Consider the following 26193-nt stretch of genomic DNA (forward strand, 5'->3'; position numbering starts at 1 on the left):
TCTTGTAGCACAATAGAATTCCATCACAATCATATGCCACAACTTATTCGGCCATTCCACAGTTGATGGGCATACCCTCGATTTCCAATTCTTTGCCACTACAAAAAGAGCTGCTGTAAATATTTTTGTACATATGGGTCCTTTTCCCTTTTTTGTGATCTCTTTGGGATACAGACCTAGTAGTGGTATCACTGGGTCAGAGGGTATGCACAGTATGGCTCTCAGTCTTTCTCAGTTAATTCCTTATGAATTTTGGGTGGCAGACTTATATCACATATTTAATGAAAAAATTTCTGGCCACTCCAGCCCTTGATGTACCTTCTAATTTTCTTCAAACAATAACCCTGTGAGAGAGGTAGGACAGGGTGTAACTGTTATCTCCGTTTTATAGGGAAAGCAATCCAGGCTCAGAAAGTGACTCTGAGTTGGAAGGTTTAGCCTCACCCTTGCCTGAAATGTGAACCTACCTACATAGTCTGACTGAGTCGGGACTGGAACCCATGCCTTTTGAATGCCTCTTCTCTGGCCTTTCTACTATACCACATATTCCCAGTTGTTAAATAATGATGATGGTGATAATGATAATTGGTTTTCATATAGTGCTTTAAGATACACCAAGTACTATACAAATACCACTTCATTTTAACAACCCAGAGAGGTAGGGACTATTATTCCCATTTTTTGCAGGTTAGGAAACTGAGGCAAGCAAAAGTTAAGTGACTTGTCCAGGTTTGCATATTAATGTGTGAGGCAGGATTTAGATTCAGGTTTTCCTGGCTCCACATCCCCCCCGGCAGCCTTCTGACATCCGCTATATCTTCCGAGAGCTCGGAATGGCCAAGAGTAGAGACTGGCACTGTTCTTGGGAACAGCCTCATGTGGGGAAGGCAGTGTGAGGTCATTCTGGGAGAGGCTGTGCTAGGGGTGGTTCCACTGTTGTCTGGCGCCTGCTGTGAGGCAGAGGGAAGAGGAGAGAACCTGCCCTCTCGTCAGGGCCTCGTTTGAGACATGCTTGGAGGGTGTGAGGAAGCAGGAATTGGTGGCCTGGAAGCCAGGCGGGATGGGAGGTGTGCAGCGCCAAGTAGTTTTTGGTGGAATGTCCCTGTGGTAGTTGCTGCCCAAACCCACAAAATTGAACAGCTGCCCAAGGCTGGCGGGGAGGCAGGGAGTGCTTTTCTCTGGTGTCTGCCCCCACCATTCTGAGTTCCTCGACTTCTGTGTCCAAGGATGCAGCTTTACAGGACGGTGCTACCCTACAGGCTTATTTCCCAGACTCCAAGAACCCTGGTGTGTCAGCTCTAGGGCCTCTTCGGGCTCCTTGTTGAACAGTCTCTTTGTACAGAGGGAGGGTTCTGAGCACAGAGAGACCATGGCTGTGGGCTCTTCCTGAACGAATCGTGCTTCTGTCAGGGTGCCTCACCCTGAGCCGTCTCCACCGTCCCTTAGCGTCTCAGGATGTTGTGTCTGACTTGTATGCTTAGCACCTGAGACAGCGCCCCCTGAACCATGCTCCTTGAAGTACTGACCAGAAATCCAGTTCATTTTGGCCAACTTTAATCCAGGTGCAGAGGTGACAGAGAAGGAGGAGCTTCCATCCTAGTAAGGAGTACAACCACATGTGCATAGACAAATAAATACAGACCCTAGACAGGATAAAGTGAAGGGAGGGGATCAGGAGAGGCCTTGAATGACAGGGGCATGGGGCAGGACATGGAGTAGCCCCTTAGAGGGCGCAACAAGGAGGCCAGTGCAGCATGAGAAGCCAGCAGCCTTTGTGTCACACTTGTGACACAAGGAGTGCCCGAAAGCACCAGGCATTGTCAGGCTGGGCATACATAATAGGATCAACTCTCACTGCCAGCCTCCCTGCAGTAACGCTAGTTCAGCTGACTGGGGCGTGTGCCATCTGTAGCCCCACAGGCCGTCTGTGTTTATTCTTGGGAGTCCAGTTCCAGGCTGTGTGTGCTCAGGTGGAGTAACTGAGGAGAGCATTCTGGGAACTGGAGATAGATAGAACAAAGGGATGCACATGCCCTTTAGCCCCCTGATCCTGTTTCTTCATTTGTAAAGTGAAGGGTTTGGACTCTGGCTCCTGAGTTCCCTTCCAGCTCTTAGATCTAGGATTCAGGACAGCAGCAAACTCATGAATTCACTGGGCCTTGGCTAGGACTAGAAAGTCAAACAAATTATGCACACCAAGTCTCCAATAGCTCTACATTGGGAGCGCAAGAATCCCCTCTGGCATCCGGGGTGGTGGTGTAAGTGCAGCCTGGGGCTCTACCTCTGCTGGAAAAACATAAGGGTGGTCGGGGGAGGGCTAGGGCTGTGATTCTCAGCGATCCCCAAAACATGTTTTCTCTACTCCCTTGTGGAACTGTAGAGCATGAGTTAGTCTAACCTGTTGCCCCTTCACTGCCTTCATGAAGCTGGCAGGAGTGCTTGCTGTGTTTTCCCAAATACTAAGACCAAAGTTAGGGGCCCCGGTTCTCCAGTCGACAAGGTGGCTGTCCCTGCATGTCCTTTTGGCTTTTCACATGCATTAATTCAGTTGTCAGAATGAAGGAGTTGGACCAGATGATGAAATGATGAGACTCCTTCCAGCTCTGGTATTCTCTGGTTCTGATGCTTCTGAGTTTCAGAGAATTAATCTTTGTCCTCTTCATGGAGTTCATTCAGCCTGTCCATAACTTAACATGATGTGTGGAGGTTTTAGATTCTCCTTTCTGAGTTCCATCTGTCCTCATGGCAGCCTTTCTTTCACTTCCCTTCCCCTTTGCTAGACCATCTCCTTTTAGAGGACAGATGTGGATTTTGTAAACAGGGGGCCCATTGTGTTTGCTGGCCTTTGGGGCTTATTGCTCCTGGGACTATAAAACCTATTTACTCTGAGAGCTCAGAGCCCCTCCAGCATACTTGGGATCATTTTCACTTAAATGCCTATCTTCTTGTTTGCCCACACTAACGCTCATGTGCCACCCTTGCACCTACTCACACAACCTGCCAAAATCTTCCTCCCTTTTATTCTCCTCAGGGTGCTCTTTCCTTAGTTGGAAGAAGTTAGTATCCTCTGCATACCTGGTCATTGATCCCAGGAGGGATGGCGGGTGGGCTTCCCCAGGCCATAGCAAGGATCAGCTGAAGGAACGGGGCACATTTAACCTTGAGAAGCAATAGCTTAGTGAGAAACAACAGTCACTCTTTAAGCCTCTGACAGGCTGCCCTTTGAAGAGGTAGAATGAGTTTCCATCACTGGAGGTGTTCAAGTGGAAACTGGCTGACCATTTGTTGAGAATGTTGTAGAATGAGTGTACACATATAACCTGTAAAAGATTGCTTAATGTTTCGGAGAGGACAGGTGGGAGGGAGAGAGTTTGGAACTCAAAATTTTTTTTTAAATAATGTTAAAACTTGTTTTTACATGTAATTGGGGGAAAATAAAATACTGTTTTAAAAAGAACATGTTGTAGAGAGGGTTGCTACTAGGTTGGTTACAAGTTGGACTGTTTTTTGAATTCTTTTCAATTTCCAACATCTGTCTCATGGGCTCAGTTTATAGAACAGTAGAATCTTCACTGGTCCACTCAGACAAGCTGACTCTTGACACAGCACTTGCCACTTGAGTATTAAGCTGTGGACCTCCCCAGAACATTAGGGGCTTGGTGTAGAGCTTGTCCTTCCTTTCTGGGAGACTTTCTATTCTGAGTGTGCTCTTTTCTCCTCCAGGATAAAGTGTTGCGAATGCTGTACGTGTGGGCCCTTTGTAGAGACCAGACTGAGCTCAACCCCTATGCAGCCTGGAGACTATTGGACATTTCTGCCTCCAGCACAGAGCAGATTCTCTGAAGACCACTGTCGGGGACCTGCGGGACTGTGCTCTGTGGCTCCCCCAGCAAGGGCCCCACTACTGTCAGAAGCTTCAGGATGCAAGACCACTTGGCTCCTGCAGGGTACTTTGTGACCCCCCCCCCCTTCCCCACTCCATACACACACCTCTTTCTAGGATCCAGTGTGAAATGAAGAGTGGGGGGAAGACTGGGTACTGGATGAGATAAGGACATGAGCAATTTCCCCTCGGGGATGCAGTTGGCAAGGGAGGGGTGGTGTTGGGGCCATGGTGACTATGAGCAAGGGAACTCATGGGGTCCCAGCTTTATAAGGTTAAGACTGTCACAAGATCGCTCCCCCTCCTCTCCCTGAAAAGCTTAAGGCCTGATACACTGTTCTCTCCCTCTTTCCTGCATTGGGCCCAATAGGTGGATCCAGGGAGCATCTCTGCCTTGGCCTGCTGCCTAGAGGCCTTTCCTTCTCCCCTAGCCTCCTCTCCCCTTCCCAGCCACAAGCTGGTTGGTTAGTGCTGAGAGAAGCCAGATTTGGGTGCCAAAAGTCGAGCCGAGGCCCAGCGGCTGAGCCTCCGAAAGCTAAAGTGAACTGAGGGCCCTGAACACACAGCTTGCTGCAGCAGGTGCGGGGGGAGGGGGCAAGGTAAAGCACAAGACCCTGTGAGGAGGCTATGGGGAGCAGCTGCTACCCACCTCCGTCCTGTGTAGGGGGTGGGGGTCCCCGCTAGCTGCACACATACAACTTGCCCAGACCCGAGGCCTGTCCTGTCTGAGGGGCCTTGAGGGACAGAGCCCAGTGCTGGCTCTTCCCCCTCTGGCCTCAGTTATCCCTCCTCTTCTCTGGTGAAGGTGGGAGGGGTGCCCTCCCCCCACCCCCCAGGTGCCTCCATCTCCGGCATCAGCTCAGCCAGGTCACTCGAGAGCCTTTTTAAAAGTAACTAAACCTGAATGTCTCGTTTCTGTACATAACTGCCTGAAGATTGGAACAGAATAAAACACCAAAATGAGTATCAGACGCGGTTCCTGGTTTTACTTAGGTCTGTGGGTAGGTGAGTCAGCTACAACCTAGGGGCTTGGGGGGAGGGAGGGAGGGCCAGAGTGGGCCGGACAAGCAGTTCAAGGCTTTGAAGGCGTTGAAGAGACAACAGCTGGAGGCTTGGGCCTCATTGTCTAGTTCCCCACAACAGCCAGCACCAGGCTGTGAAAGGAATGGGGTCAGTGGGCCAGGCCCTAGTGAGACTGCCAGGCCTTCCCTGCTGGGCTGGCTCAGCCCTGAGGAAGATGGAGTCCCTGGATGGGCTGGGGAGCCGGATCACATCCAGGCTGGACAAGAAGTCACTGGCCTGTACCCAGGGGCAGAAGGGGCCTTAGCTCCAAGCTCCCTCTGCCCTCAGGGAATATGGTTCTGCCCCTGGATGTGAAGAAGCTCAAGGATCAGCGGGAATCTCCTCTTGGATCCTGAAAGAGAAGGCTGGGGGAAAGGGGGGCGGCATCACTCTCCCCAGAGAAAAGGATTTTCCTATCTCTAAACCTACATGCCAAGCCAGAGTGCTTCCTTCTTCAGGGAAGATGACTTCAATTACTGGGCACAAAAGGTTCCAAATGTCAGTTAGGAGGTGTGGGCCCACACTAATGGGAGCAGACAGTTCTGGACATGGGAGAACAAACCACTCTTCCCTCCCGTTTCTGAGCAAAGGGAAGCACTGGTAGGGCCCACTGGGGCCCTGGCCTGGCCTATGCCGGGAAGCCCTTGCTCACCTTGGGGTGAGGTTAGGAGGGATGAGGGTGGGGTCTGTGGCAGAAGGGTGAGATCTCCATCGATTCCCATTCTGCCCACCACCAGGATGTGAAATTTGGGGCCTAGGATGAAGTGGACGCTGGGGCTCCAGGGCAGCAGAGGGAGGGAATTTTAGAGCATCTCCCGGATGAGGATCAAATAAGATCATGCGCTTCACTATGTAAAGGGAGAAGGGGAGGGAAAGGAGTAAGGACGGATGGCTCCTACTGTGTAGGACACCGTTAAGCGCTTTTAAGAAATAGCCAAATATTTGATCCTCACAACAACCTGGGACGGAGGTGCTAATACCCCCATTTTGCAGTTGAGGAAACTGAGGCAGACAGGAGGTGAAGTGGCTTATTCAGGGTCACACAGCTAGGAACTGTCTGTGGTCGGTCTGTTCTGACTCCATGCCCAGCGCTCTATTCACTGCGCCATCAGTCTAGGCTAGGGTCTGTGGGGCTTGCTTGGGGACGGATTTGGTGGTGGGTCGGTCAGGGAAGGTTGAGAGGGGTAGAAACGGAAGGGGGTGCGGCCTTGGAGTGTAGATGGGATCTACAACATTGAGGTGGGGAAAGAACCGTTCCGGGGACGGGAACCAGACCAGGTACTGGAGGGGGAGTGGCCGAGAAGGGCTAACACGGGTAGGGCTACAGGGTTGGGGGTGGAAGCTACCGGCTGGTAAAGAGTTAAGGGGCTGTGCGATGGGGAGCCCTCCTTTCCCTCCCCCGCTCCTTGGGGCTCTTGGCGGCGGCCCCGCCCCCGTCGCCATGGGAACAGCCGCGGCGGCTCGGGCTGCGCCTCCTTCGTCTCCTCGGGCAGGGCAGGCAGGGCCAGCTGAGCCGGGGTTGAGCACACCGAGACGCGGGGAGAGAGAAGAGGAGGAGCGGAGTTAAGGAAGCGCACCGAGCCGCCGTCACCCCCAGCCCTGGGTGAGGGAGGGGACTGGAGGGGAGGGGGTAGAGGTGGGGCTGTAAGAGCCACGGGAGGGAAAACGGGGCTGGGGGCGAGCGCAGATGGGGAGGGGGGGCTGAGGGGATGACACGGAAGGGGCAAGGGACAGGGGGCGACCTTGGGCAAAACAGGGTTCGGGGGCACGTGGGCTGGAGAGTGAATGGGTAGAAAGAAGGCGGGCGACTGCCCCTTAGGGTACCCGGGAAGGTGGGCGCAGACTGGGGTGGCTGGGATAGGCAAGGGAAGGAAAGCAGCCCCCAGGTAGGTGAGGTTGGGCTGGCGCTGGGCTGGGGCTGGAGATGGAGATGGTTGGGGGCTGGGGTTTGCGGGTGTAGGGTGTGGTGTGGGGCGAGATGAAGACCGAAGTACCCAGGTTCTTCGTCTCCCTCATATATACCGAGTCCGAGGGCTAGGCTTGGGGAGCGGGGGGGGGGGGCGGAGGAGTAGAGAAGGGAGTACATGGGCGTGGGCAGGTAAGAGATGAGTGGGTGGGCTTAGAGAAAAGGAAAGAGGTGTAGAGTGGGGTAGGGTGTGATGAGAGGTCGCGGGCTGGATGAGCTGAGATGGGTGGGGACGTGGGTTTGAAGTGGTGTAAGTGGGTAAGGGGCTGGAGGTGGTGAGGGTGAATAGGTGGGGGATGGAACCGAGGTAAAATTGGGTGTACGAGGGCGGGGAGGGGAGGGGAGGAGAATGAAAATGGTGTAATAGAAGGTGTGTTGAGGCTCCAAAGGACTGGGGGTGTTCGGAAGGAGAAGGTGAGGTAAAATTGGGCTTACGGGGTGCGGGCGAGGACCGAAATGTGTGGTGTGTGGCTAGATAAGGGTAACTATGTGGGGAGGGGGGCAGGGGATCAGGTGATGGGGCATGTTTTGGGGGACGGCGGGACCAGGGTGGAATGGGATAATTGAAATGAGATGGGGGATGGGATGGGGACTGGGGGTGTAAGGAGGGTAGTGGGAAAATCAGAGACAGAGATGAGGTTGTGATTGTGGAGCGGAGTGGGTATGAGGTGAGATTTAGGGGTATGGGGGCGGGGTTGGGTGTGTAGGATGCGTAGCGGGATGGAGATTTAAGGGAGCTGTGGCGTTGGGTGGGGATGGTACGAGTTAGGGGGTGAAGTGAGGCAGGGATGGGGTGGGGGCCGTTGGGGGCGTGGCAGCCATCTGTGGCTTCTCTCCCTCTCCCCCAGGTCTCTGTGCCAGTCCGGTCCCGGTCGTGGCCCCAGAGGGGAAGGCGGACAGACGGGCGATGTGAGCTGTTAGTGGAGCCATGAGCTCCGCCTGGACTCCAGACTACGAGGCGCTGTCCCCGGCAGGGGCTCCAGGGCCAGGGGGGTCCGGGGGGTCCGCGGGGCTGGACGCTGAGCAGCGCACCGTCTTCGCCTTTGTTCTCTTTCTGCTGCTGTTCCTCGTGCTGCTCATGGTGCGCTGCGTCCGCATCCTCCTGGACCCCTACAGCCGCATGCCCGCCTCGTCCTGGACCGACCACAAGGAGGCACTAGAGAGGGGCCAGTTCGACTATGCGTTGGTGTGAGGGCAGAGCGGAAGGGTCCCGCACCTGCCCCTGCCCCTGCCCCTGCCCTGAGATCCCGCCCTCCCTCCTCCTTACCTTGACATCTCTACCCCATCCCCAGGCTGACCTAGAATCTAAGGCCCAGGGCCACCTCCATTCTCGCACCCCAGCCCGGTCTAGGGCTCCCCAAACTCGCCCCCTAGCACTTTACCTCATTCATCAATCCAGCCTGGCCTAACCTAAGGATTTTCTTCTTATTCGGACCCCCTGGTCTGTGACCCGAGGTCCCAAACTACCCTATTCCCCTGACCCCAAGCCTGGTCTAGGCCTCCCTTCCCAAACCCGGATTCCACCTCCAGGTCGATGTGTCCCAGGGGACCAGAAGCCCGCGCTGCTCCTAATCCCGACTCCTGCTCCTAAACTCACATCTACCCCCACCCCCAGGGCACAAGATGAGCCAGCCTAAGGTTTGGCAGTTTGGGGGGGGGGGGAGTTGAAGTGGAGGGGATCCTTCCCACTCACTGCCATCAGGGAAGCACTAGAGTGAGCAAGCTCTGGGAGGCAGGTCCCTCATTCCTGTGCTTTGGGGACCCCCCCCCCCCCAGGATGGTGGCTGCTCATCTGCCTCCTAACCTTCACCTGCCCGGCCCACTACTTGATGATGGATAGTCAAAGCTCTGGATCCTGCCGCCTCCTCCTTTTCTTCTGCCCATTTGACCTACTGGCCTCCCCTTCTCTCCTAACAGCTGGCCACTCCCCCAGAGCACTCAGGACCCATGTCCCTCCCCTAGCCTGGGACTGCAGAACCTAGATAGCCCCGGGCCTTGGGGCCATCTCCTAGATTGAGAAACTCAGCAAGCCCCACCCTCTTCCCCCTCCCAGCACTCTGGTCCCTCCCTCAATTCAACAATTATTTGGTAAGCACCTACTATGTGCAAGGTACTGGGCCACCAGCCCAACCCAGCCCCTTTTCCCTGACCTCAGAAACCTCTAACTTTTCCCAGTGGTTGACTTCCTGGTCAAGGAGATCCTGAGCAGAGGGGCACTGCTGTGGGCAGTGGGGGGTGCAATGTGGCTGAGCAGGGCACTACTATTGAACCCATCTCAAGGCTTCTTGAATGCCTACTGTGTGGAGGGCAGCAGGTGATCCAGGATGGCTGAAACCAGACTTGGCGATGGGTTTCTTTGACAAGGCTATGGTCAGCCCCAAACCCTTATCAGCCCCCCCCCACCCTACCCCCCAGAATGGAGGGAATGTCAGCTGAGAGCTGACACAAGTGTGGCCAACCTGCCCTCCCTGCCCCCACCGCCCTCCTCGTGTGACTGTGGTCACCTCTAAGCCTGTCTCCCTACCCCGAATCAGGGGCCTTCTGCTCTCCCAGACCCCCCAGGCTGACTTGTTCTCCACCTCTGTGCCTTCGTTCCTACCATTTCCCTGCCTAGAATGGCATCTCCAGCTTCTTGGCCACCTGCTCTTTTCCCACGCCCATATGATATCCTTGGTATATACCTTCTGTTGCTTTGCTGTTTGTCCTTCCCCAAAGTATGGAAGCTTACGAAGGGTACGGGGGCCTCTTCCCCCTTGATTACTATAGGTAGGGTTTGGTTCTTTTCATTCAGGGCTGGTGTCTGGCCAGCTGCCCCTGTCACGACCCCTGCCCCACCACGCTGGATTTATCGAGTTCCCACAAGTGCTGAGCCCCTACCCCACCTGGCTGGGCTCTAAGGACCAAAGCAGTTCACCCAGATGCACCCCTGAGCTAAAACTAGCAGACACATCCAGGACAAGCCAAACCTAGGAGAGGGAAGCTGGACAGCGAACAGAGACAACACCGCAGCAGCCCTAGCTCAGGCCCAAATAATAAATAACAAATCATCCTGTCCTGAGTGTGAATGGTTTTTGTGCTTGGGGGGGAAGGGGGGAAGGGGGAAGAGCTTCAAGGTGAATGAGAGACAGAAGAGGATAGGAAGCTTCCTGGACCTGCAGGTAGGAGACCTGGGTTCAAATCTCACCTCTGCTTCTAGCTGTGTGTCCTTGGGTATACACCTTCCACTTCCTGGATCTATCACCTCCCTATAAAATGGGGAGGAGGGGCTGGGCTGAACGTCTAGGGCATTGTCCTATTTCTGATATTAGGTGCTTCTGTCCCTCTGATCCTGGCCATGCTGATCAACTACTTCATATGCAGCTCTCGCCACCACCAGACTCCCTCCCCCCCCCCCATCCCTGTGCCCTTCCAAAGCCAGGACTGGGTCACACAGTCCTATTACTCTGCCCCTGCCCCTGCTGTGGACTCTGTTGCCGAGGGTCTCGGAACCTAGCAGCCTTGGCCCATGAGTGCCACTGTCCTGATGTCCTACCCACCCTGGCTCACTTCTGAAAGGACCTGTTCCCATGACGTTTTCTCAAATTCACCTTAAACTCCCATTCTCATCCGTTTCCCATCCCCCTTGCAATGAACACCTTTGTACCCTTATTTCCATGAGACACAGTGTGTTAAAGGCCTGCTAAATCTGAAATGGAGATGGAACAAAACCATTCCCTGCATCACTTTCATCTTCAGTCCCATTTTTCCTCGTCCCTTGGAAGGCCACGACCCCTCTACCCCAGTTGCTGCCTCTTGTCCTCATGCCTTGTTCCAACATCTTTGGGCTGGCTCAGTGTGGCTGAGGTTCAAGGTGCAATGACATTCTGTGCTTCTGGGGGTGCAAGAGGGTTCCTGAGCTGCCTACAGCAGCTGAGAGGCAGGGGGATGACGATACCACGGTGGGCATCCAGTGAACAACAAAGGCAAAAGAGTAGGCTAGTGACTGGTAGCTCCTGAGAGCTTCATTTTCAAGAGTGGAGCCGTTGGTATGATTGGAATGTTGAGACCACATGCAAGAACCTTAAACCTCCCCATGGTCTATGGCCACTCCATTGAGGCAGCATTGGAAGAATGGATGAATGGAAAGAATGCTGGACTTGGGGGCCCAATAGACCTCTGTCTGAATTCCATGTCTGATCTTTGCTTTATGTAGTCTTGAGCAAATCTCATCACCCCGGTATGGACCAAAAGTAGCAAAACTCTCAGGAGTGGGACTCTCCACACTTCCTAAGGCATTACTGGCTGAAGTGCTAACTCAACTGGGAAATGGAGGTATTAATCAATACACTAACTCCCTCACTGGGTAACTGTCAACCTTGTTGTTCTGCAGTAATGGGAGTTATGCTATTATAAGAACAGGCACATAGTGAGATAGGTATCCCTGCTGAGCTAAGGATGAGTGGACAAGGGGTCCAAGGCAAGTCTGAGAAAAGGATTTGAGAGGAAATGCAGTCCCGAGGTCTGCCTCCTTTCAGTCAACAGATGGAAGATGGGGAAAGCAGGCCCCACCGGTTAGCTGACACTTCCTCAATGTGAACCGGGGCTGGGAAAACAACCAGAACCTGAGAATGGAAGGAGAAAACAACAGTACAGGAAGCTGTGGACAGGACAGGGTACATGTCAAGAAATGTTCATTTCGTACCTGTTTGAAAATGAATCAACATTTTGTAGATTGTTTACTGCATCATATATTTAGGTAAAAGAGAATAACATATCCATGGCCCCTTTTTCAATATTCTGTTTGATGAAATGAGGGTGGGAAGGAATGGAAAGAAAAAATAGAATTGCACAAGAAGTTCGAGTTTCTGAGAAAGGGAGAAGCTGGCTGACGAAGTTAAAAACCTTAAAATTCCTTGTTTAATTGGGGTAGTAACCGAAGCAAAATTAATTCGGTGTTAACACAGTGAGCACAGTTAACACTGGATAATTGTAAGAGGGGTAAAGGTGGGAGCAAAGCTTGAGTCAACTATTACTTAAACTTATTTTTTTTTTTATTTTTTGTGTGTGAGGCAATTGGAGTTAAGTGACTTGCCCAGAGTCACACAGCTAGTAAGTGTTAAGTGTCTGAGGCCGGATTTGAATTCAGGTCCTCCTGAATCCAGGGCCGGTGCTCTACCCACTGTGCCATCTAGCTGCCCCAATTTTTTTTTTTTAACTTAAACTTATTTTTGAGAAAGTACAGGTTGAAATTAGACAAAGTAGATAGTTTCATTTGAAAATTAAATGACAAAATATGAATGACAACAATAGTTTTGCGACCACTTGTAAATTATGCTAAGGAATTTCTTAATTGCTTGTAATTTAATTTTGTTTTTATTCATTTTTAAAATTATATTTTGAAAATAAAACCCAGAATCCTGCCTTTTATTCCTTCTGGACCTAAGTTACAAATTTTGAGATTGATAAACTTAACTGTGCCCATCAACAAGCAAACCAGAAGGCTGAGGCAGAGACCCAACCTTCCCTATGATACATAACTGAAAACTAAGGGATCAAAAGACACCATTGAGGGCGGAAACACTGGGGTGTTCTAATGTCCGACTGTCTCACACACACCAGGCAGAGTGGAGAAAGATAGGCGAGGACAATGCCTCTGCACATTAGAGATACTGAACAAGTATTTGCTGAATAAGCAAATGGGTTTTTTTCAAATCCCAGTTAATCATACCTTAAGGTTTAAAAAGTGCTTTTCCCAGAACAATTCTGACTGCCCCAGAAATCCCACGACTGTCTGCCTGAAGTCTCTTTCAAACACATATACAAACGCTTCAAATGCAGAGAGGGAAAGGAGTCCAACAGAACAGATAGGACTTCCAGCCCTACAAAGTCTGAAATCCCTTTACCTTGTACCAAGTACAAATTCTTAGGGATCTGTTCAGATCAGATACTGAAAAGAGGGGTTCAAATAAACTCAGAGACCTGAGTAGGCAGTGGAGGCCTGGCCCTCAGGCTGTGGCTGCTCACAGCCCAGGAGTTGCTGCCTGAGACAGAAGCTCCAAGGGAATCAGGAATGGGTTCAGAGGACAGAACTCCAATTCCTGCCACAGCTGGTGCCTAACAGGACGGAGACATGGCCCAGAAGCAGCAGCACTCTGGGGAGTGGGGCTCTCTGTGCTTCCTGGGGCACTGCTGGTGGAGGGGCTCACTTCACAGTCTTCCACTGTGTGGTCTTCTCCAGGGTCCTCGTGGCTTGGGCCCGAGTCCGCTTGAGGGCGCCCCAGCTTTCTGTAGGAAGTAGCCATGTGGGCCTGCAGCCTTTCACAGGGCAGATGACTGAGCTCCTCAGGGAGGGACATGAGCAGATCGAGGAGAACAGCAGACTCTGGGAACCAAGGAGAAGGGTGAGTGAGTGTAGCTGGCAGTGAGCATGGGGATGAAAACACAGCCAGCACTGATACAGCCCTTTAAATGTCAGCAAAGCACGTTACAAATATTATCTCATTAATCCTCACAACTGCCCTGGAAGGCAGGTGCTTCTATTATCTGCATTTCACATTTGAGGAAACCGAGGCAAGCAGAGGTGAAATGAGTTATCCGGGACCACATAGCTAGTATTCAAAGCTACATTTGAACTCAGATCATCTCAACCCCAAGTCCAACACTCTATCCACTGGCCCAAGCACCTCCCTCCCAGCCCTGCCTCCCCTCTACCTCCCCAGATCCACTTCCTGCCCCACTTCTTAGTCCACTGCTCTGCCCTGGCTCCCTTCCCCAGAACTGGGCGCAGCATCCCGGGCCCCCCTGACATCAATGGCCCTGCTCACCTCCAGGGGAAAGCTCAAGTCCCTTGCCACTCCGGGATACACTTGACAGATACTTATATATCTTCTCAAAGTCAATGGCCAAGTTCCCATTTGTGGGAGAGGCTCGGCTAGATGTGGAGGAGTTCGTCTTGACCTGGGTGTTGTCCGAGGTCTCGGAAACTCCCCCACTGGTGTCCTGGGTGGGCTCTGGAGTCTGAGGTGGGAGATCTCCCTGGGAGCACGAGTCCTTACAGAGAAGTTGCCTCTCGCTGGCTTGGGTCGGCTTCTCCGGAACGGAGTGGAGCAGACTCACGGGTTCTGTCGCAGCAATGGTCAGGATCTGGGAAGGGCAGAGAGGAAACAGGCACAGCATGAGGGCCCACACACAGCCAGGGGCCCGACCCCTGGAGGAGATGGGAATAGCCCAGAGCAGTCCCTCCCCATGAATCTGTTCCTTCTTCTAAGTCGGGACTCTTTGGTTTCCTATCTCCTTTATTTTCAGAAATTGCATTTATTTCTTCTTACACGCCTTTCTCATCTGTCCCAGAGGAAGAAAAACAAAACTTCTGTCATTATCATGCACAGTCCAGCAAAACACTGCACTGGCAAGGCCAAAGACTGGACGGCTCTGTTTGCATTAGATGAGGAGCCCCTCTCTGGCACGCATGGGATCTCTGCCTTTCTTAGGCTCTTTGGCAGGGTGGTGACATCATGTTTTTAAATCATTAAAGGATACTGGAAGTTAGTGAAAATAAAGTTAGTCATTTAAGCATTTATTAGGCATGAACTGCGCTAAGCCCTGGGGTGACAGACAAAGAAGAAACACAAGCAATCCCTCCTCTTAAAGAGCTCTCAGTCTAATGAGGGAGACATCAGCCAAACAAGCGGGTAAGAACCAAGCTACAACAGGACGTGTTACGGAAAATCAGCTGAGGGAAGGCCCCAGCATCGCAGGGAGGAGGGAAGGCCTCTTGCAGAAGGTGGGACTTTAGCCAGAGAAAGCAGGAGGTGGAGAGAGTGCCAGGCGTGGGGGGACAGCCAGTGAAAACCCTCGGAATCAGGAGATGGCGAGTCATGTTCAAGGAACAGCAAGAGAGCCAGTGTCACCAGATCAGAGAGTGCATGGAAGGAGATGAGGTGTACCAAGGCTAAGGGGGTCAGGCCCTGAAAAGCTCTGAAAGCCAATTTTTATCCTTGAATGCAGGGGTCATAAGGAGCCACTGGAGTTTACAGAGTAGGGCGTGTGATTTTTTTTTCTCATTAAAGTTCAAAGATTCCCCTGACAATTATTCATGGAACCTTCGGGGGTGGGGGTACCCGTCAAGCCCAGTTTAAGAATCTCTGCTCCAGCTTTTCCCCAAAAGACAGTTGTGTGGGCAATGGCCTTAGAAAGGCCATTCTCTGACATCCTTTTCTGGTGCTCACGGTGGCTGAGGAGAGACACAGGGGCTAAGGCTGCTTCTATAAGGTCACCAAAATGGAGAGCCTTTGAGCCCAGTCTGGTGGCAGCTGTGCAGCTGTTGTTCAAGGCTTAGCGGAGTCAGCTCAGGAAAGCCTTATCCCCAGACAGCTGGCTGTGAGGGGATGGGTTTTTTTCACTGTAGGAGTTCAGGAAGGTGGTCAACTATGTTTGTTTGTTTTGTTTTTGTTTTTTTGTGGGGCAATGGGGGTTAAGTGACTTGCCCAGGGTCACACAGCTAGTAAGTGTCAAGTGTCTGGGGCTGGATTTGAACTCAGGTCCTCCTGAATCCAGGGGTGCTGCTTTATCCACTGCGCCACCTAGCTGTCCCCAGGTGGTCAACTATGATACAGATGAGCTGTAACAGACCGAAGGCAGTGCTTACTCTGATGAAATCACAGATAGCTGGAAAATGGAAATGACTTAGAGAATTCCGGGGCCCCTGGTACCTGGGAAAAGGCAGTGGTCATTGCTTCTTCCAACTGGTTGGTCACCTTTTGAGCCAGATCTGTCCAAACCTAGAATGGAACATAGGGTTAAAATCTGATCACATGTGGCCAATGCTTACCTTATCTTGGCAAAATGTCAACTGCCTCCCTTTTACCTTGGCCAGTTCCATCTCAAATCCCTCAGACTCTCTGCTCTCACACCTAGCCAAGTTCCACAGCATCACAGGGACCTTGAAGACCATCTAATCCGATCCCCTCATTTTACAGACCAGGAAACTGAGGCAGAAAGTGGCTAAAACCTGGCCCTGGGCCATGAGTGATAAGAAGCTGAGCAAGGATCATCCGCAGGTCCTCTGACCAAATCCAATGCTCCTGCCATACTTCTATGTGCTATGCCAATAACACTTGGGGTCTTTTCTCTCAGACCCCATCCCTTGCCATGGGTCCAGCCACATTCTGATGTCACTATTATTCTCACCTCAATGGGGGCTGGAACTTCAGCCTTATGAAGCCTCTGTTTCTTCTGGCAGCAGCGATGCTCCTGCTGAATCACCTCCCGGGTCACACGACGCTTCAACAACTGGATGAAATCCTGGATCTAGGAAGAAATGGCAGGAGCAGGTAGGAATTGGAAAGGATGCTAACATCCTGGGTTTGGGAAAGGCTTCACTCAGGGTAGGGCTGAGGGTTGCCCCATGTGATGATGAAACATGAAAACTACGAGACAAAGTAACTGAGCAGTTTCATCATTTAAGGCCAGCTGATTCTCAATAAAGTGAGGTCTATGGCCATCTCTCTCAGACCAAAGACCCCCTCAATGGGGGCGGGGTCATAGATTATATGCCCTTCAAGGAGGAGGGGTTCCTGAGGGATGACTAATCACCTCTAACTGGTCAACTTCATTTGGGGGGAGGCTATCTTATGGCAGACTACCTCCCAACCTATTTGGGGGGGGGGTGGCATTGAGGGTTAAGTGACTTGCCCAGGGTCACAGAGCTAGCAAATGTCAAGTGTCTACGACTGGATTTGAACTCAGGTCCTGAATCCAGGGCCAGTGCTTTATCCACTGCACCACCTAGCTGCCCCCACCCCTGCCCCCAGCCCCAGGGTTAACTATTAATCATTACCCCAAACCAAAATTTTTATTGCCCTATCAAGAATTTAGAAGAGTCATTCTTATCTTCTCAAGATTCCTAAAAGTTTATAGCCTGACAGGGACCAAAGAGAGCTGACTTTATTTTATCAAGAAGGACTTTGGAATGGGAGGAAGTCAGGATTAAATCTCCAAGATATTACTTACAAAAATCATTTCTCATACCCATTGCCCATGTCCCCCAAGCACACTCTCTCAAGCACCCAATAAACCCCAATCCAAGTGAATGAGCATCATTAATCATATAATAAGCATAATTGCTGGCATTTGTACAGTGCTTTAAGGTTGGCAAAGCCCTTTGTGTACATTAACTAACTCATTGAACAATGTGCCAAACACAGTGCTAAGCACTGGGGATTCAAAGCTAGGCAAAAACAGCTCCTGCCCTAAAGAAACTCACAATGTAATCTAAATCAAACGCCACCTCCTACAGGGAGCTTTCCTTGATTTCCCCGGGTAGGTTAAGTCCTGCCTCTTAAACACAGACGCACGTGTCACATCATAGTTTGAGTCATTTGTTGTCTTAACCCAATGAGACTTTGAATTCCAGGACTACTGGCATTTTATATTAAGAAGGTTTATTAATACTCATACTCAGAAAACCATCTATTTTCAAAAGCTTGGATGAAGTATTTCATAATAGTCTTATGGAAGAGATGGAGAGATGTGGGTTAGATCAGTCATATAAAATTCAAAGAGAAAAGGCTCCACTAAACCATACATTAAGGATCCCTGTTGGATGCAAACTGACTTTGAAAAGCATATATTAACATTATCTACGTTTTGTTTTATTTTTATTTGTTTTGTTAAACATTTCCCAACTGGTGTTTGACACTTCTGGGCTTGATGATGAATGACCGAATTTAAGGGCAAACATTAATGACTGGGTATCATCCGAAAGGAAGTTTGGCAGCAGAGTGCATCAAGGATTGATATTTGGCCACGTGCTGGTTAATATGTTTATCAATACCTTACATAAAGGCCTGGAAGGGACAGCCAATAAATACACTGGATGACCAGATTCAAAAAGGTCACGACCCACGGGAACACAGCGGGAATGAAACTAAGTGCTGGCTCTTCCCCTTCCTGCCTTCTCTGGCCTCATATTCCTTATCTAGGAAATAAAGGAAGGGATTGGGAAGAGGTGACCTGGGAGGGCCTCTCCAACTGGAAATCTATGAAATAGTAAAATAAAAATTCTTAGATGTGGACTTAAAATCAGCACCACAAGACAGGGCAGGCATCAGGACTATCTCCCCTAATTAGAATGTGATTTTCCGGAGAAGGGGCTATATATCACCAAACACTGAGCACTTAGCTCGGCTCGTAGCAAATGCTTTTCCATTAGTTAGGAAATACTGGTCCATTCCAAAGCATGGTTAAGATGGCAGTTTGTCTGAAAAGTATCCAGGGTTGGGGTGACTCAGCCAACTGAGAAAGCAGACAAAACAAAGCCTGCCCTGCATTAAGGGAGGCGTAGCTTCCCAGAACAAAGAGGGGGTGTCCCACTGTATCTGCCCTGGGCAGCCCACCTCTGGAGCTCTTCGCTAAGCCAGGCCACATTTTGGGAGGGACGCAAAGAAGCTGAAGAGCATCCAGAGTAGGACAACCAGGATGGGGAAAGGCCTTGAGCCCAGGACAGAACTGGGGCTGTTTACCATGAAGAAGAGGACTTGGTGCAAACATGACAGACCTTCAAACACTTGGGAAATAGCTGTCTTGTGGAAGAAGGGTTAGACTCATTCTGTGTGGGTCCAGAGAGCAGAACCAGGAGCAATGGGTGAAGGGGCCACTGAAGCAAATGGAGGCTTGGGATAAGGAAAGACTTGGTCCCAGGGGGAGTTCTCTCAAAGGGGAAGAGGCTGCTTGGGAGGTCAGAGGGCCTCTTGCCCTCGTGGTTTCTGAAGCTGGACCTCTAGAAGTTGGGTCCACTGGAGACCTCCTTCAGGTTGGACATGGATTAAGGAGCTACCGAAGGCCCTCCTGGAGGGCAGGGCCTGTTTTCATTTTTGGATCCTCGGCTCCTCCGAAGCACCTAGCACACAGTAGGTATTTAATAAGTGCTTTCTGAATTTCATTTCAACTCCAAACTGCTGGGATTCTTTGATGTCAATGTTAATTTTCCCAGGGCCCCAGCCTCAGAAGGTGCTTTATAACGGTTTAATTTCTTGAACTGAATAGAGAAAACCCCGATTATCTTTTTTTCCTCTGCTTCCTGACAGGAGGCATTTTCTTCTTGGTGCTGGACCCATGTTCCTCCCAAAAGCTGACATCGATCATTTTCTGGCTGCCTCTGGCTTAGAAGCACTCGCCTGCCCCTGGTTCCCTCTCTCCCCATTCTCTCAGCGGCTCTTCTTCCTGTTCTCTCCTGTCACCCCCAGGACTCCTCTTATCTGGCCCCCTGTAGGCACTGGACAGTAACCCAATGCCTCTTGTCTTTGTCCCTTACAGATCTTTACCCTTCCCCAACACTCTGAATAAACATGAGCTTGTTCCCAATTCTGTGCTGCCGAGCCTGAGGGCCTAGACCACACACTGTGGTGCCTGAGAGGCCTTATGGAAATGGTGAAGTCGAATGTGCTCCTCTTAAACATGGAAAAATTGAGGCAAAGAAAAGGGAATTGGCAGGCGTACACAGAGTCCTCAGGACATGGCAGGGGCACAAGCTCCCTCGGCCTCAGCCTGACTCCTATGAGGGCATCCCCCCTCCCATAGTTCCACCTCCCCACCCCACCCCCAACCCCAGCCCCCAAGGCCCTTCCCACCTCAGCCTCGATCTATCCCAACGTCAGCGAGCCTCCAACAATGTTCGGCTGTAACATTTATATGGCGCTTCAAGGTTTGCAAAGCACTTTTCATGTCCTTATTTGGTTCCCACCACAGCCCAGAGTGATAGGTTATTGTTTCCCTAATACAGGTGAGGAAACTGGGGGGGGGGGGGGCAATGAGGGTTAAGTGACTTGCCCAGGGTCACCTAGCTAGTAAGTGTCAAGTGTCTGAGGCTGGATTTGAACTCAGGGCTTCCTGAATCTAGAGCCACTACTTTATCCATTGTGCCACCTAGCTGCCCCGGCTGAGAACTTTTAAGTAACTTGCCTAAAGTCATAGAGCTAGTTACTGTCTGAGGCAGAATTCAAATTCAGGTCTTCCTGATTCCAGGTCCAGCATTCCATCTACTGTGCTGTCTGTCTAGCCTAGATCCAGCCCCAATCCGTCATCTAAAACTTACCCATGCCCTGGTCCCACCCCACATTCAAGCCTCACTCTAGTCCTGGCCCTGCCCCACACCTAACCCTTCAGGTTCTGGCTCAGTCCCCTCACCTCGAACTCCTGCTGGCCCCAGAAGCCCTCCTCCCTCTCCTAAACTTATCTGGGAGCCCTTGCCCTGCTCAGTTAAGATCCCCTTGGATTCCCCTTCTCCCCACGTAAAGTGGAGAGCCACCTGAATTCTGACACCCTCTTTACCTGAACCTAGCTCTTTTCAGGAAAGCCCTTCAACTGCCTCTAGCCTCACCTCTCATCCCAGCCCTGACCCACCTGAGCCTCCACCTGAGCCCCCACCTGATCCCATCCCTAGCCTCAGTTCTTTCTCTTCAGCCCCATTCCCAATCTCTGCCTCTCCTATCCCCATAAACTCTAATTCCTTCACCCCTTAATTGCCTCCCAGGTCACCTCCCCTACACTGGCCACTCTCCTCTTTTTTTCCATCTTGACCCCCTGGTAAACCAATTCAACTCTACACTGTGGCCCTCTCTTGAATGCCTAGCCCTTTTATAATCTCCTCCATTATGCACTGCCCAGACTCAGCCTTGCATCCCTCCCACCATTCGCTACCTTCCATACGACACATATACTGCAAAATTAAGATGGAGACAGTCACACAATCGTTCTGATTCAGTCCACTACGACTTTATGTTACACAAGCTCAATTGGGCCCTTCCTGCTGCTAGGCAATACCTTCCTCATCAACTTACATCTCCACAGAGATCTTCCAAACATTCTCATCCCTTCTCAAATCTCCCATGGCTCTGCCTCCCTCCACTCTCTCAGCCAAGATCCTTGCCTTGTATTTTACAGAAAAAATTGAGGCCATTCACCATGAGCTTCCTCTTTTCCCCTTTTCCTCATCTCCTATCTCCCAAGTGCCTTCTACCCCTCTTTCCTCCTTCACCCCTATCTCACTTAATAAAGTGGCCTTATTCCTCACCGAAGCTAAGCCTTCTAGCTGCTCAAGTGTGTCCCCTTTCATCTCGTCTCCTCCAACAGATTCCCCCACTCTGTCATTGGACTCTATCCCTTATTTTTAATCTCTCTCTTTCCCTGCTGCCTACAAACAAGCCCATGCCCCCCCACTCCACCCCTGGCTCCCCACTCCCCCCATCCTAGAAAAACTCTCACTTGCTCCTTCCATCCCTGCTTAGTATCATCCTATACCTCTTCTGTCCTTTGTGGCTAAGCTCCTTGAAAACATCATCTACACCAGGTGCCTCCACTCTATCTTCTCTCCCTCCCTTCTTAACTCCTTACACTCTGGCTTCCAACCTGGTCATCCCACCAAAACTGCTTTCTCCAAAGTGATCAGTGATCTCTTAGTTGTCAAACCCAATGGCCTTTTCTCCATCCTCATTCTCCTTGACCTCTCTCCTCCTTGATCCTCTCTTCTCTCTAGGCTGTTGAGGTTCTCCTCCCACCTCTCTGATTGCTCCTTCTCAGTCCCCTGTGCTGGATCCTCCTCCAGGTGACACCCTCTAATTATATGTTTCCCCTGGAGCTTGGCTGTGCTCTTCTGCCTCTTTACTACTTCACCTGGTGATCTCATCAGTTCCCATGGATTTCATTACTATCTCTAAAGTGATGATTCTCAAATCTAGCTATCCTGCCCCAAACTCTCTGCTGACCTCCAAGCTTACATCTCCAACTGCTTTTCAGGTATCTCAAACTGAATGTTCAGGAGACGTCTTAAATTCAACCTGTCCAAAACTGAACTCATTATCTTTCTCCTTGTATCCCTGCACACCCCTCCACCCCCGCCCCAAGCCTAGCCCCCTCCATCCCACACACACCTTTCCTTATTACTATAGAGGGCAACACCAAACTCTCAATGCCTCAGGCTCATGACCTAGGAATCATTGTGGATTTCTATCTCTCACCTCCATATCCAAGCTGTTGCCAAGATCTGACAATTTCACCCTTGCCACATCTCTCCCACATGTTCCCTTCTTTCCTCAGACTCTCATCACTTCACATTCACACTATTAAAGCATCCTTCTGGGGTGTCTTCCCGAACTCAAGCCTCCCCCACCCAATCCATCCTCCAATCAGCCACTAAAGTGTTTTCCTAAAGCACAGGTCTGATCAATCCCTGTTCCGACTCAATAAATTGCCTCCAGCGACAAATACAAAATGTTCTTTTTGGCATTCAAAGCCCTTTATAACCCGGCCCCTCCTCCCTTTCCAGTCCCCTTACACCTTACTCTCCACTCAACAAGTCCTCTTCCATCCAGTGACACTGGCCTCCTGGCTGTTCAACGAATAAAACACTCAGCTCTCAGCTCTAGGCATTTTCTCTGGTTCCCTCATCGACTCACCAGAACTACCTCCATGGCTTTAAGTCCCAACTAAAATCCCACCTTCTACAAGACGCCTTCCCCAAACCCTTTTCATACCAGTGCCTTCCCTGTCAATTACCTCCCATTTATTTTGCATACAGCTCGCTTTGTATATATTTATCTGCAAGTTTTTTCCGTCATCAGATTCATTCATTCAATAAACATTTATTAAGCGCATTTATGTGCCAGGCGCTGTGCTGAGTGCCCCTTTTTGGATCCCCAGCACAGTGCCTGGCATAGTCAGCACTTGCTAAAAGTTGTTTTGCTGGATTATGCATGATAAAGACAGAGATTTTGCTCAGCTTCCATGCCCACCAGGGTCTCCCTCTACCCCTCCCCCGCCCCATCACTCATCCTAGCCCCTTTCCCTTTCAGTCCGGCCCAAGACAGCCTAGCTTTGGCCTTTGTCCCTCCCCCTAAGCCCCGCCCCGTCCTTCAGCCTCCTTGGGATCCTATCCCTCGCTTCTCCTTTTCTTAGGCCCGCCCCCACATCCGTCTCGCACCACCTCTTGTCCCTCGACCCCGCCCCCAGGCCGCAGCCTCGTTCTGGCTCGGGGCCATGCTCCGCCTCTTTCCCCTCGGCCCCGCCCACTAACCTCAGCCTCGCTCCGGTGGGGTAGCCCCTGCCTCAGCTCCGCAGCCTCTGGTTCCCGCTCCCCGTTTCGTGCCTGCAGTAAACGGAGGAGCTGCTGCTTCTCCCGTGCGGTCCAGAGCGTGGCCGTGCGGACCCCGGCCGGGGCCACTCCCCGGTATCGAGCCGGGGCCGCGCGCCGCCTGACAGGGGGCTTCATGATGGCCTGAGCCGGTAGCTGACGCCTCCAGTCTTTAAATACAACGACGTATACTTCCGGGTACGCCCCGCTACGGCGGCTATTAAGAGCCAAAAAGAGCCACGAGGAGGAGGTTGTGGTAACTTTGTTTTTCATCCCTGCTGCTAGATTCGCCTCTGCCCCGAGGGGTGAAAGTGAAGAATGAAGGCACGTGCGAGCTGAAAAAAGCAAATTCTTTATTTAAAAGCAAGAAATTTAATACTGCATCTACTTCTACAAAGTCAGGGATCTTCTGTAATGAACAATTGCAACAGGCAAATGTCAGTTTGTAAAATCACTGGTCTCCTCAAACACTTGAAAATATTTTCTTTGCAAGGTTTGGGAATGAACACTGCCCTCAGTTTCTCCACCACATTCAGTGTCTCCCTATTGCCTCTTAGCTTGTTTGTGGGGTAGTTGATCTTCAAGGGCAGGGGCTGTCTTTTCTTTGTATCCCTACCCCTTAGCACAGTGCTTAGTAGTGAGTATGTCAATCAATAAACATTCATTAAGCTCCTACTAAGTGCCAGTGACCGTGCTAAGCTCTGGAGATACAAAAAGAAGAGACGGCCCCTCCTCTCAAGGAGCTGACAATCTAATGGAGACAACAAGCAAACAAAATGCACTAAGAAACTATACAGGATAATAAAGGACATAACTGAGAGGGAAGACTAGAGTTGAGAGATTGGGAAAGACTTCCTGTAAAAGTGTTTAGGACAGAAAGGCTTTGGTGAATGTCTCCTTGGGTAAGATCAGGGGCTTTCCGTTGAGTTGAGATACACTGCACCCCGTTGTAGAACCCATTCATTCTGTGTTGCCTGGTATATTCTAATCTGAAAACCTCTGATTTCTGTTTGCTCTTGACTTGGGTTTATTCTCTATTCACTCTTTGTGATGGTTTTGTATAATTGGCATTTGGTGGGTAGGAAGTTGTAAGAAACAGGTAAACTGAGGCAGGACCCCCAGTCTGGTGCAAAGCAGGAAGGCCATTTATTCTCAGTCTTGCAAGAAGGGTCAGACACTCTGAAATGAGTGATGCAATTTGCCCCAGTGAAATTCTCCCTTTTATCCTAGATCTAACGCAACGTCCCTCCCTCATCTGGGTTCACATTCTTCACGACAGTTCTAAACATGTAGACCCCCCCCCCCACCAAGATGTGGCTCCACTGCTGCCCTCCACCCTGTGGGAGCACTAGACCCTGAGATTTTACAATCCTTTGTTCTCTAACTTTAGAAAACCTCTGTTGACTTAGCAGGGAAAAGGAAGGGAAATTTTGGGGAGTGAGAATAAGCTTGTAGAGCTTGGATTAGTAGTTTGTTCTTATCTGAGAGAAACGTGCTGTACTGGTTAACCCTTAACTCAGCAGGAAAAAGGAAGGAATGCTGGAGATGGGGGGAGAAGCCGCCAGGACTTGAATAATGTATCCTGCCAACTGAGGCAGACACACTGTTCCTATCAGAAGTCAAGCCTCTAGATACAGCCTGAGGCACTCCTTTCCTATTAAGAGATAGTGACCCGGGAAGCATCTTGAATTTAAAAGTTACTTCCCTTAGACCAATACTATTTGGGTGTGCAGATAGATTATAATTCTAGTTTGGTATTCCTCTTTGAGGACTGCTAGGTGGCACAGTGGATAAAGTGCCAGGCCTGGAGTCAGGAACCCTCAGCTTCCTGAGTTCAAATCTGTCCTTAGACACTTACTAGCTGTGTGACCCTGGGTAAGTTATTTAACCCTGTTTGCCTCAGTTTCCTCATCTGCAAAATGAGCTGGAGATGGAAATGGCAAAGCACTCTAGTACCCTTGCCAAAAAACAAAAACAAAACCAAAAAATCCCAAAAAACGTCAAATGGGATCATGAAGAGTCAGACAACTGAAAACGACTGAACAACATCTCTTTGAGGATAGCAGGGACTGCCAGCCTCCTGATGCCAATCTCCCGCCCTCCTCCAGACAGGAATTAAAGTCTCTCTTGGAGAGGGCTGGGTACTAAACTCATGTGAACAGAAACGTAATTTTCATAGGTAACATACCCTATATACTTATGCCTACAACACTAATTAGTAAATGAAATTAATATGAAATGCCTAGGAAAGCAGAGAACAACACATTAAAACTAGTGGAACAACTACTACTTAACCACTCACTGCTCTCCTTTTTAAAAAATCACTTTTGTAAAGATATTTTTCTTTAATAAGATCACAACCCCATCAACACAGTTTGTTGTTTTTGCTTCCTAATACTTCTCATTCTACATGCTTGTTTTTACATTACCAGTATATTCCAATGTCCCTTCTCTCCCTCTCATAGCCATCCCTTATAAGAAAAAATATTTTTTTATCTTATTAAATAGTTTATATATAAAAAGAAATTAAGGTGTTCTACATTCATACAAACAATCATCGTAACAACTGGACTTGTAAAGAAATCCATTGAGGAAAATAGATACTTATATACTTATAAGTCTAGGTTAAGCACAAATGCATCATTCTAGATTGTATCTTTTAAATACATGTTGTGGTAAAAAATGAAAGTTAGAACTGAAATTTAAGAGTTGAACGCATACTACTGAAATGGTTTTTGAAGGACCACCCTTTCGGGGAGGAGACCTTGACGAACAGCCGTGTGCCTGCTGTTGCCCAGAGAGCGTGGCCAAGCACTCGAGACTTCCGGGGCGCCAGCTTAAAAAACTGGGTAGAGAACGGAAGTGCTCTCTCGGCTCACACACTCTGGCTCGGGTTTAATGGTGCGTTCGGGTGATTGGCTCTGGTTCTCAGTGGCGGCACGTGTTTGACTCTGGTTCTCAGCCTGAGAGGCAGTTTGGGGATTCGGTGAGTTTTATAAAAGAATATAGACTAAGCTTAGATCTAAGACTATTCATTTGTATTTCTACTTTCCTATTTCCCTAATCAGTATCACCTGTTTGTTGGCTAATTAATTCCCGAACAATAAAAGCTAATCCCTCTCTGATTAAAGCTCAGAGGCTTCTTTTCTTACTGGTCTGGGAGATAGATAGATAGAT

The 26193-nt window shown here is 50.3% G+C and overlaps 3 protein-coding genes across 6 annotated transcripts in view; 2 read left to right on the forward strand and 1 right to left on the reverse strand.

The window, feature by feature from the left end:
* The window catches only part of TIMM44 (translocase of inner mitochondrial membrane 44), a 45604-nt gene extending 40752 nt beyond the window's left edge, over positions 1–4852 (forward strand). Inside the window, exons 13-14 of one of the 2 annotated variants that reach the window (XR_006354053.1) lie at positions 3724–3947; positions 4254–4852. Coding sequence is in view for 1 of the 2 variants with exons in the window: in XM_043975105.1 (XP_043831040.1) it covers positions 3724–3843 (120 nt within the window). In the remaining variant the exon portion in view is untranslated. Of the gene's footprint in view, positions 1–3723 lie in introns of both variants that reach the window. The other variant, XM_043975105.1, reaches the window with a different exon arrangement.
* A 1515-nt stretch (positions 4853–6367) lies between these two features.
* Positions 6368–9964, forward strand: CTXN1 (cortexin 1). 3 transcript variants are annotated; one of them, XM_043979043.1, is made up of 2 exons: positions 6368–6548; positions 7760–9964. In XM_043979043.1, the coding sequence occupies exon 2, from the start codon at positions 7840–7842 to the stop codon at positions 8101–8103; it is 264 nt and encodes an 87-aa protein (XP_043834978.1). In that variant the 5' UTR covers positions 6368–6548; positions 7760–7839; the 3' UTR covers positions 8104–9964. The 3 variants fall into 3 exon arrangements, with proteins under 3 accessions (XP_043834978.1, XP_043834979.1, XP_043834980.1); XM_043979044.1 differs by lacking the exon at positions 6368–6548 and adding an exon at positions 6705–6831; XM_043979045.1 differs by lacking the exon at positions 6368–6548 and adding an exon at positions 7241–7325.
* Positions 9965–11486: 1522 nt separating this feature from the next.
* Positions 11487–23187, reverse strand: SNAPC2 (small nuclear RNA activating complex polypeptide 2). Its single transcript, XM_043977570.1, has 5 exons — positions 22960–23187; positions 16080–16199; positions 15602–15670; positions 13715–14033; positions 11487–13272 (listed from the first exon to the last, which is right to left on the reverse strand). The coding sequence occupies exons 1-5, from the start codon at positions 23152–23154 to the stop codon at positions 12911–12913; spliced, it is 1065 nt and encodes a 354-aa protein (XP_043833505.1). The 5' UTR covers positions 23155–23187; the 3' UTR covers positions 11487–12910.
* Between the last annotated feature and the right edge of the window lie 3006 nt (positions 23188–26193).

This window comes from Dromiciops gliroides, chromosome 1, assembly GCF_019393635.1.
Source record: "Dromiciops gliroides isolate mDroGli1 chromosome 1, mDroGli1.pri, whole genome shotgun sequence".
Classification (NCBI taxonomy): Eukaryota; Metazoa; Chordata; class Mammalia; order Microbiotheria; family Microbiotheriidae; genus Dromiciops; species Dromiciops gliroides.

Excerpts from the sequence above, each read along its gene's own strand:
- SNAPC2 (XM_043977570.1), bottom strand. The coding sequence starts at position 23,154 with ATGAAGCCCCCTGTCAGGCGGCGCGCGGCCCCGGCTCGATACCGGGGA. Across the intron at positions 16,200-22,959 it reads CCCACCGGAGCGAGGCTGAG|ATCCAGGATTTCATCCAGTT; the intron begins GTTAGTGGGCGG and ends ATTTCTTCCTAG. Across the intron at positions 14,034-15,601 it reads TGACCACTGCCTTTTCCCAG|ATCCTGACCATTGCTGCGAC; the intron begins GTACCAGGGGCC and ends TGCCCTTCCCAG.
- CTXN1 (XM_043979043.1), top strand. The coding sequence starts at position 7,840 with ATGAGCTCCGCCTGGACTCCAGACTACGAGGCGCTGTCCCCGGCAGGG.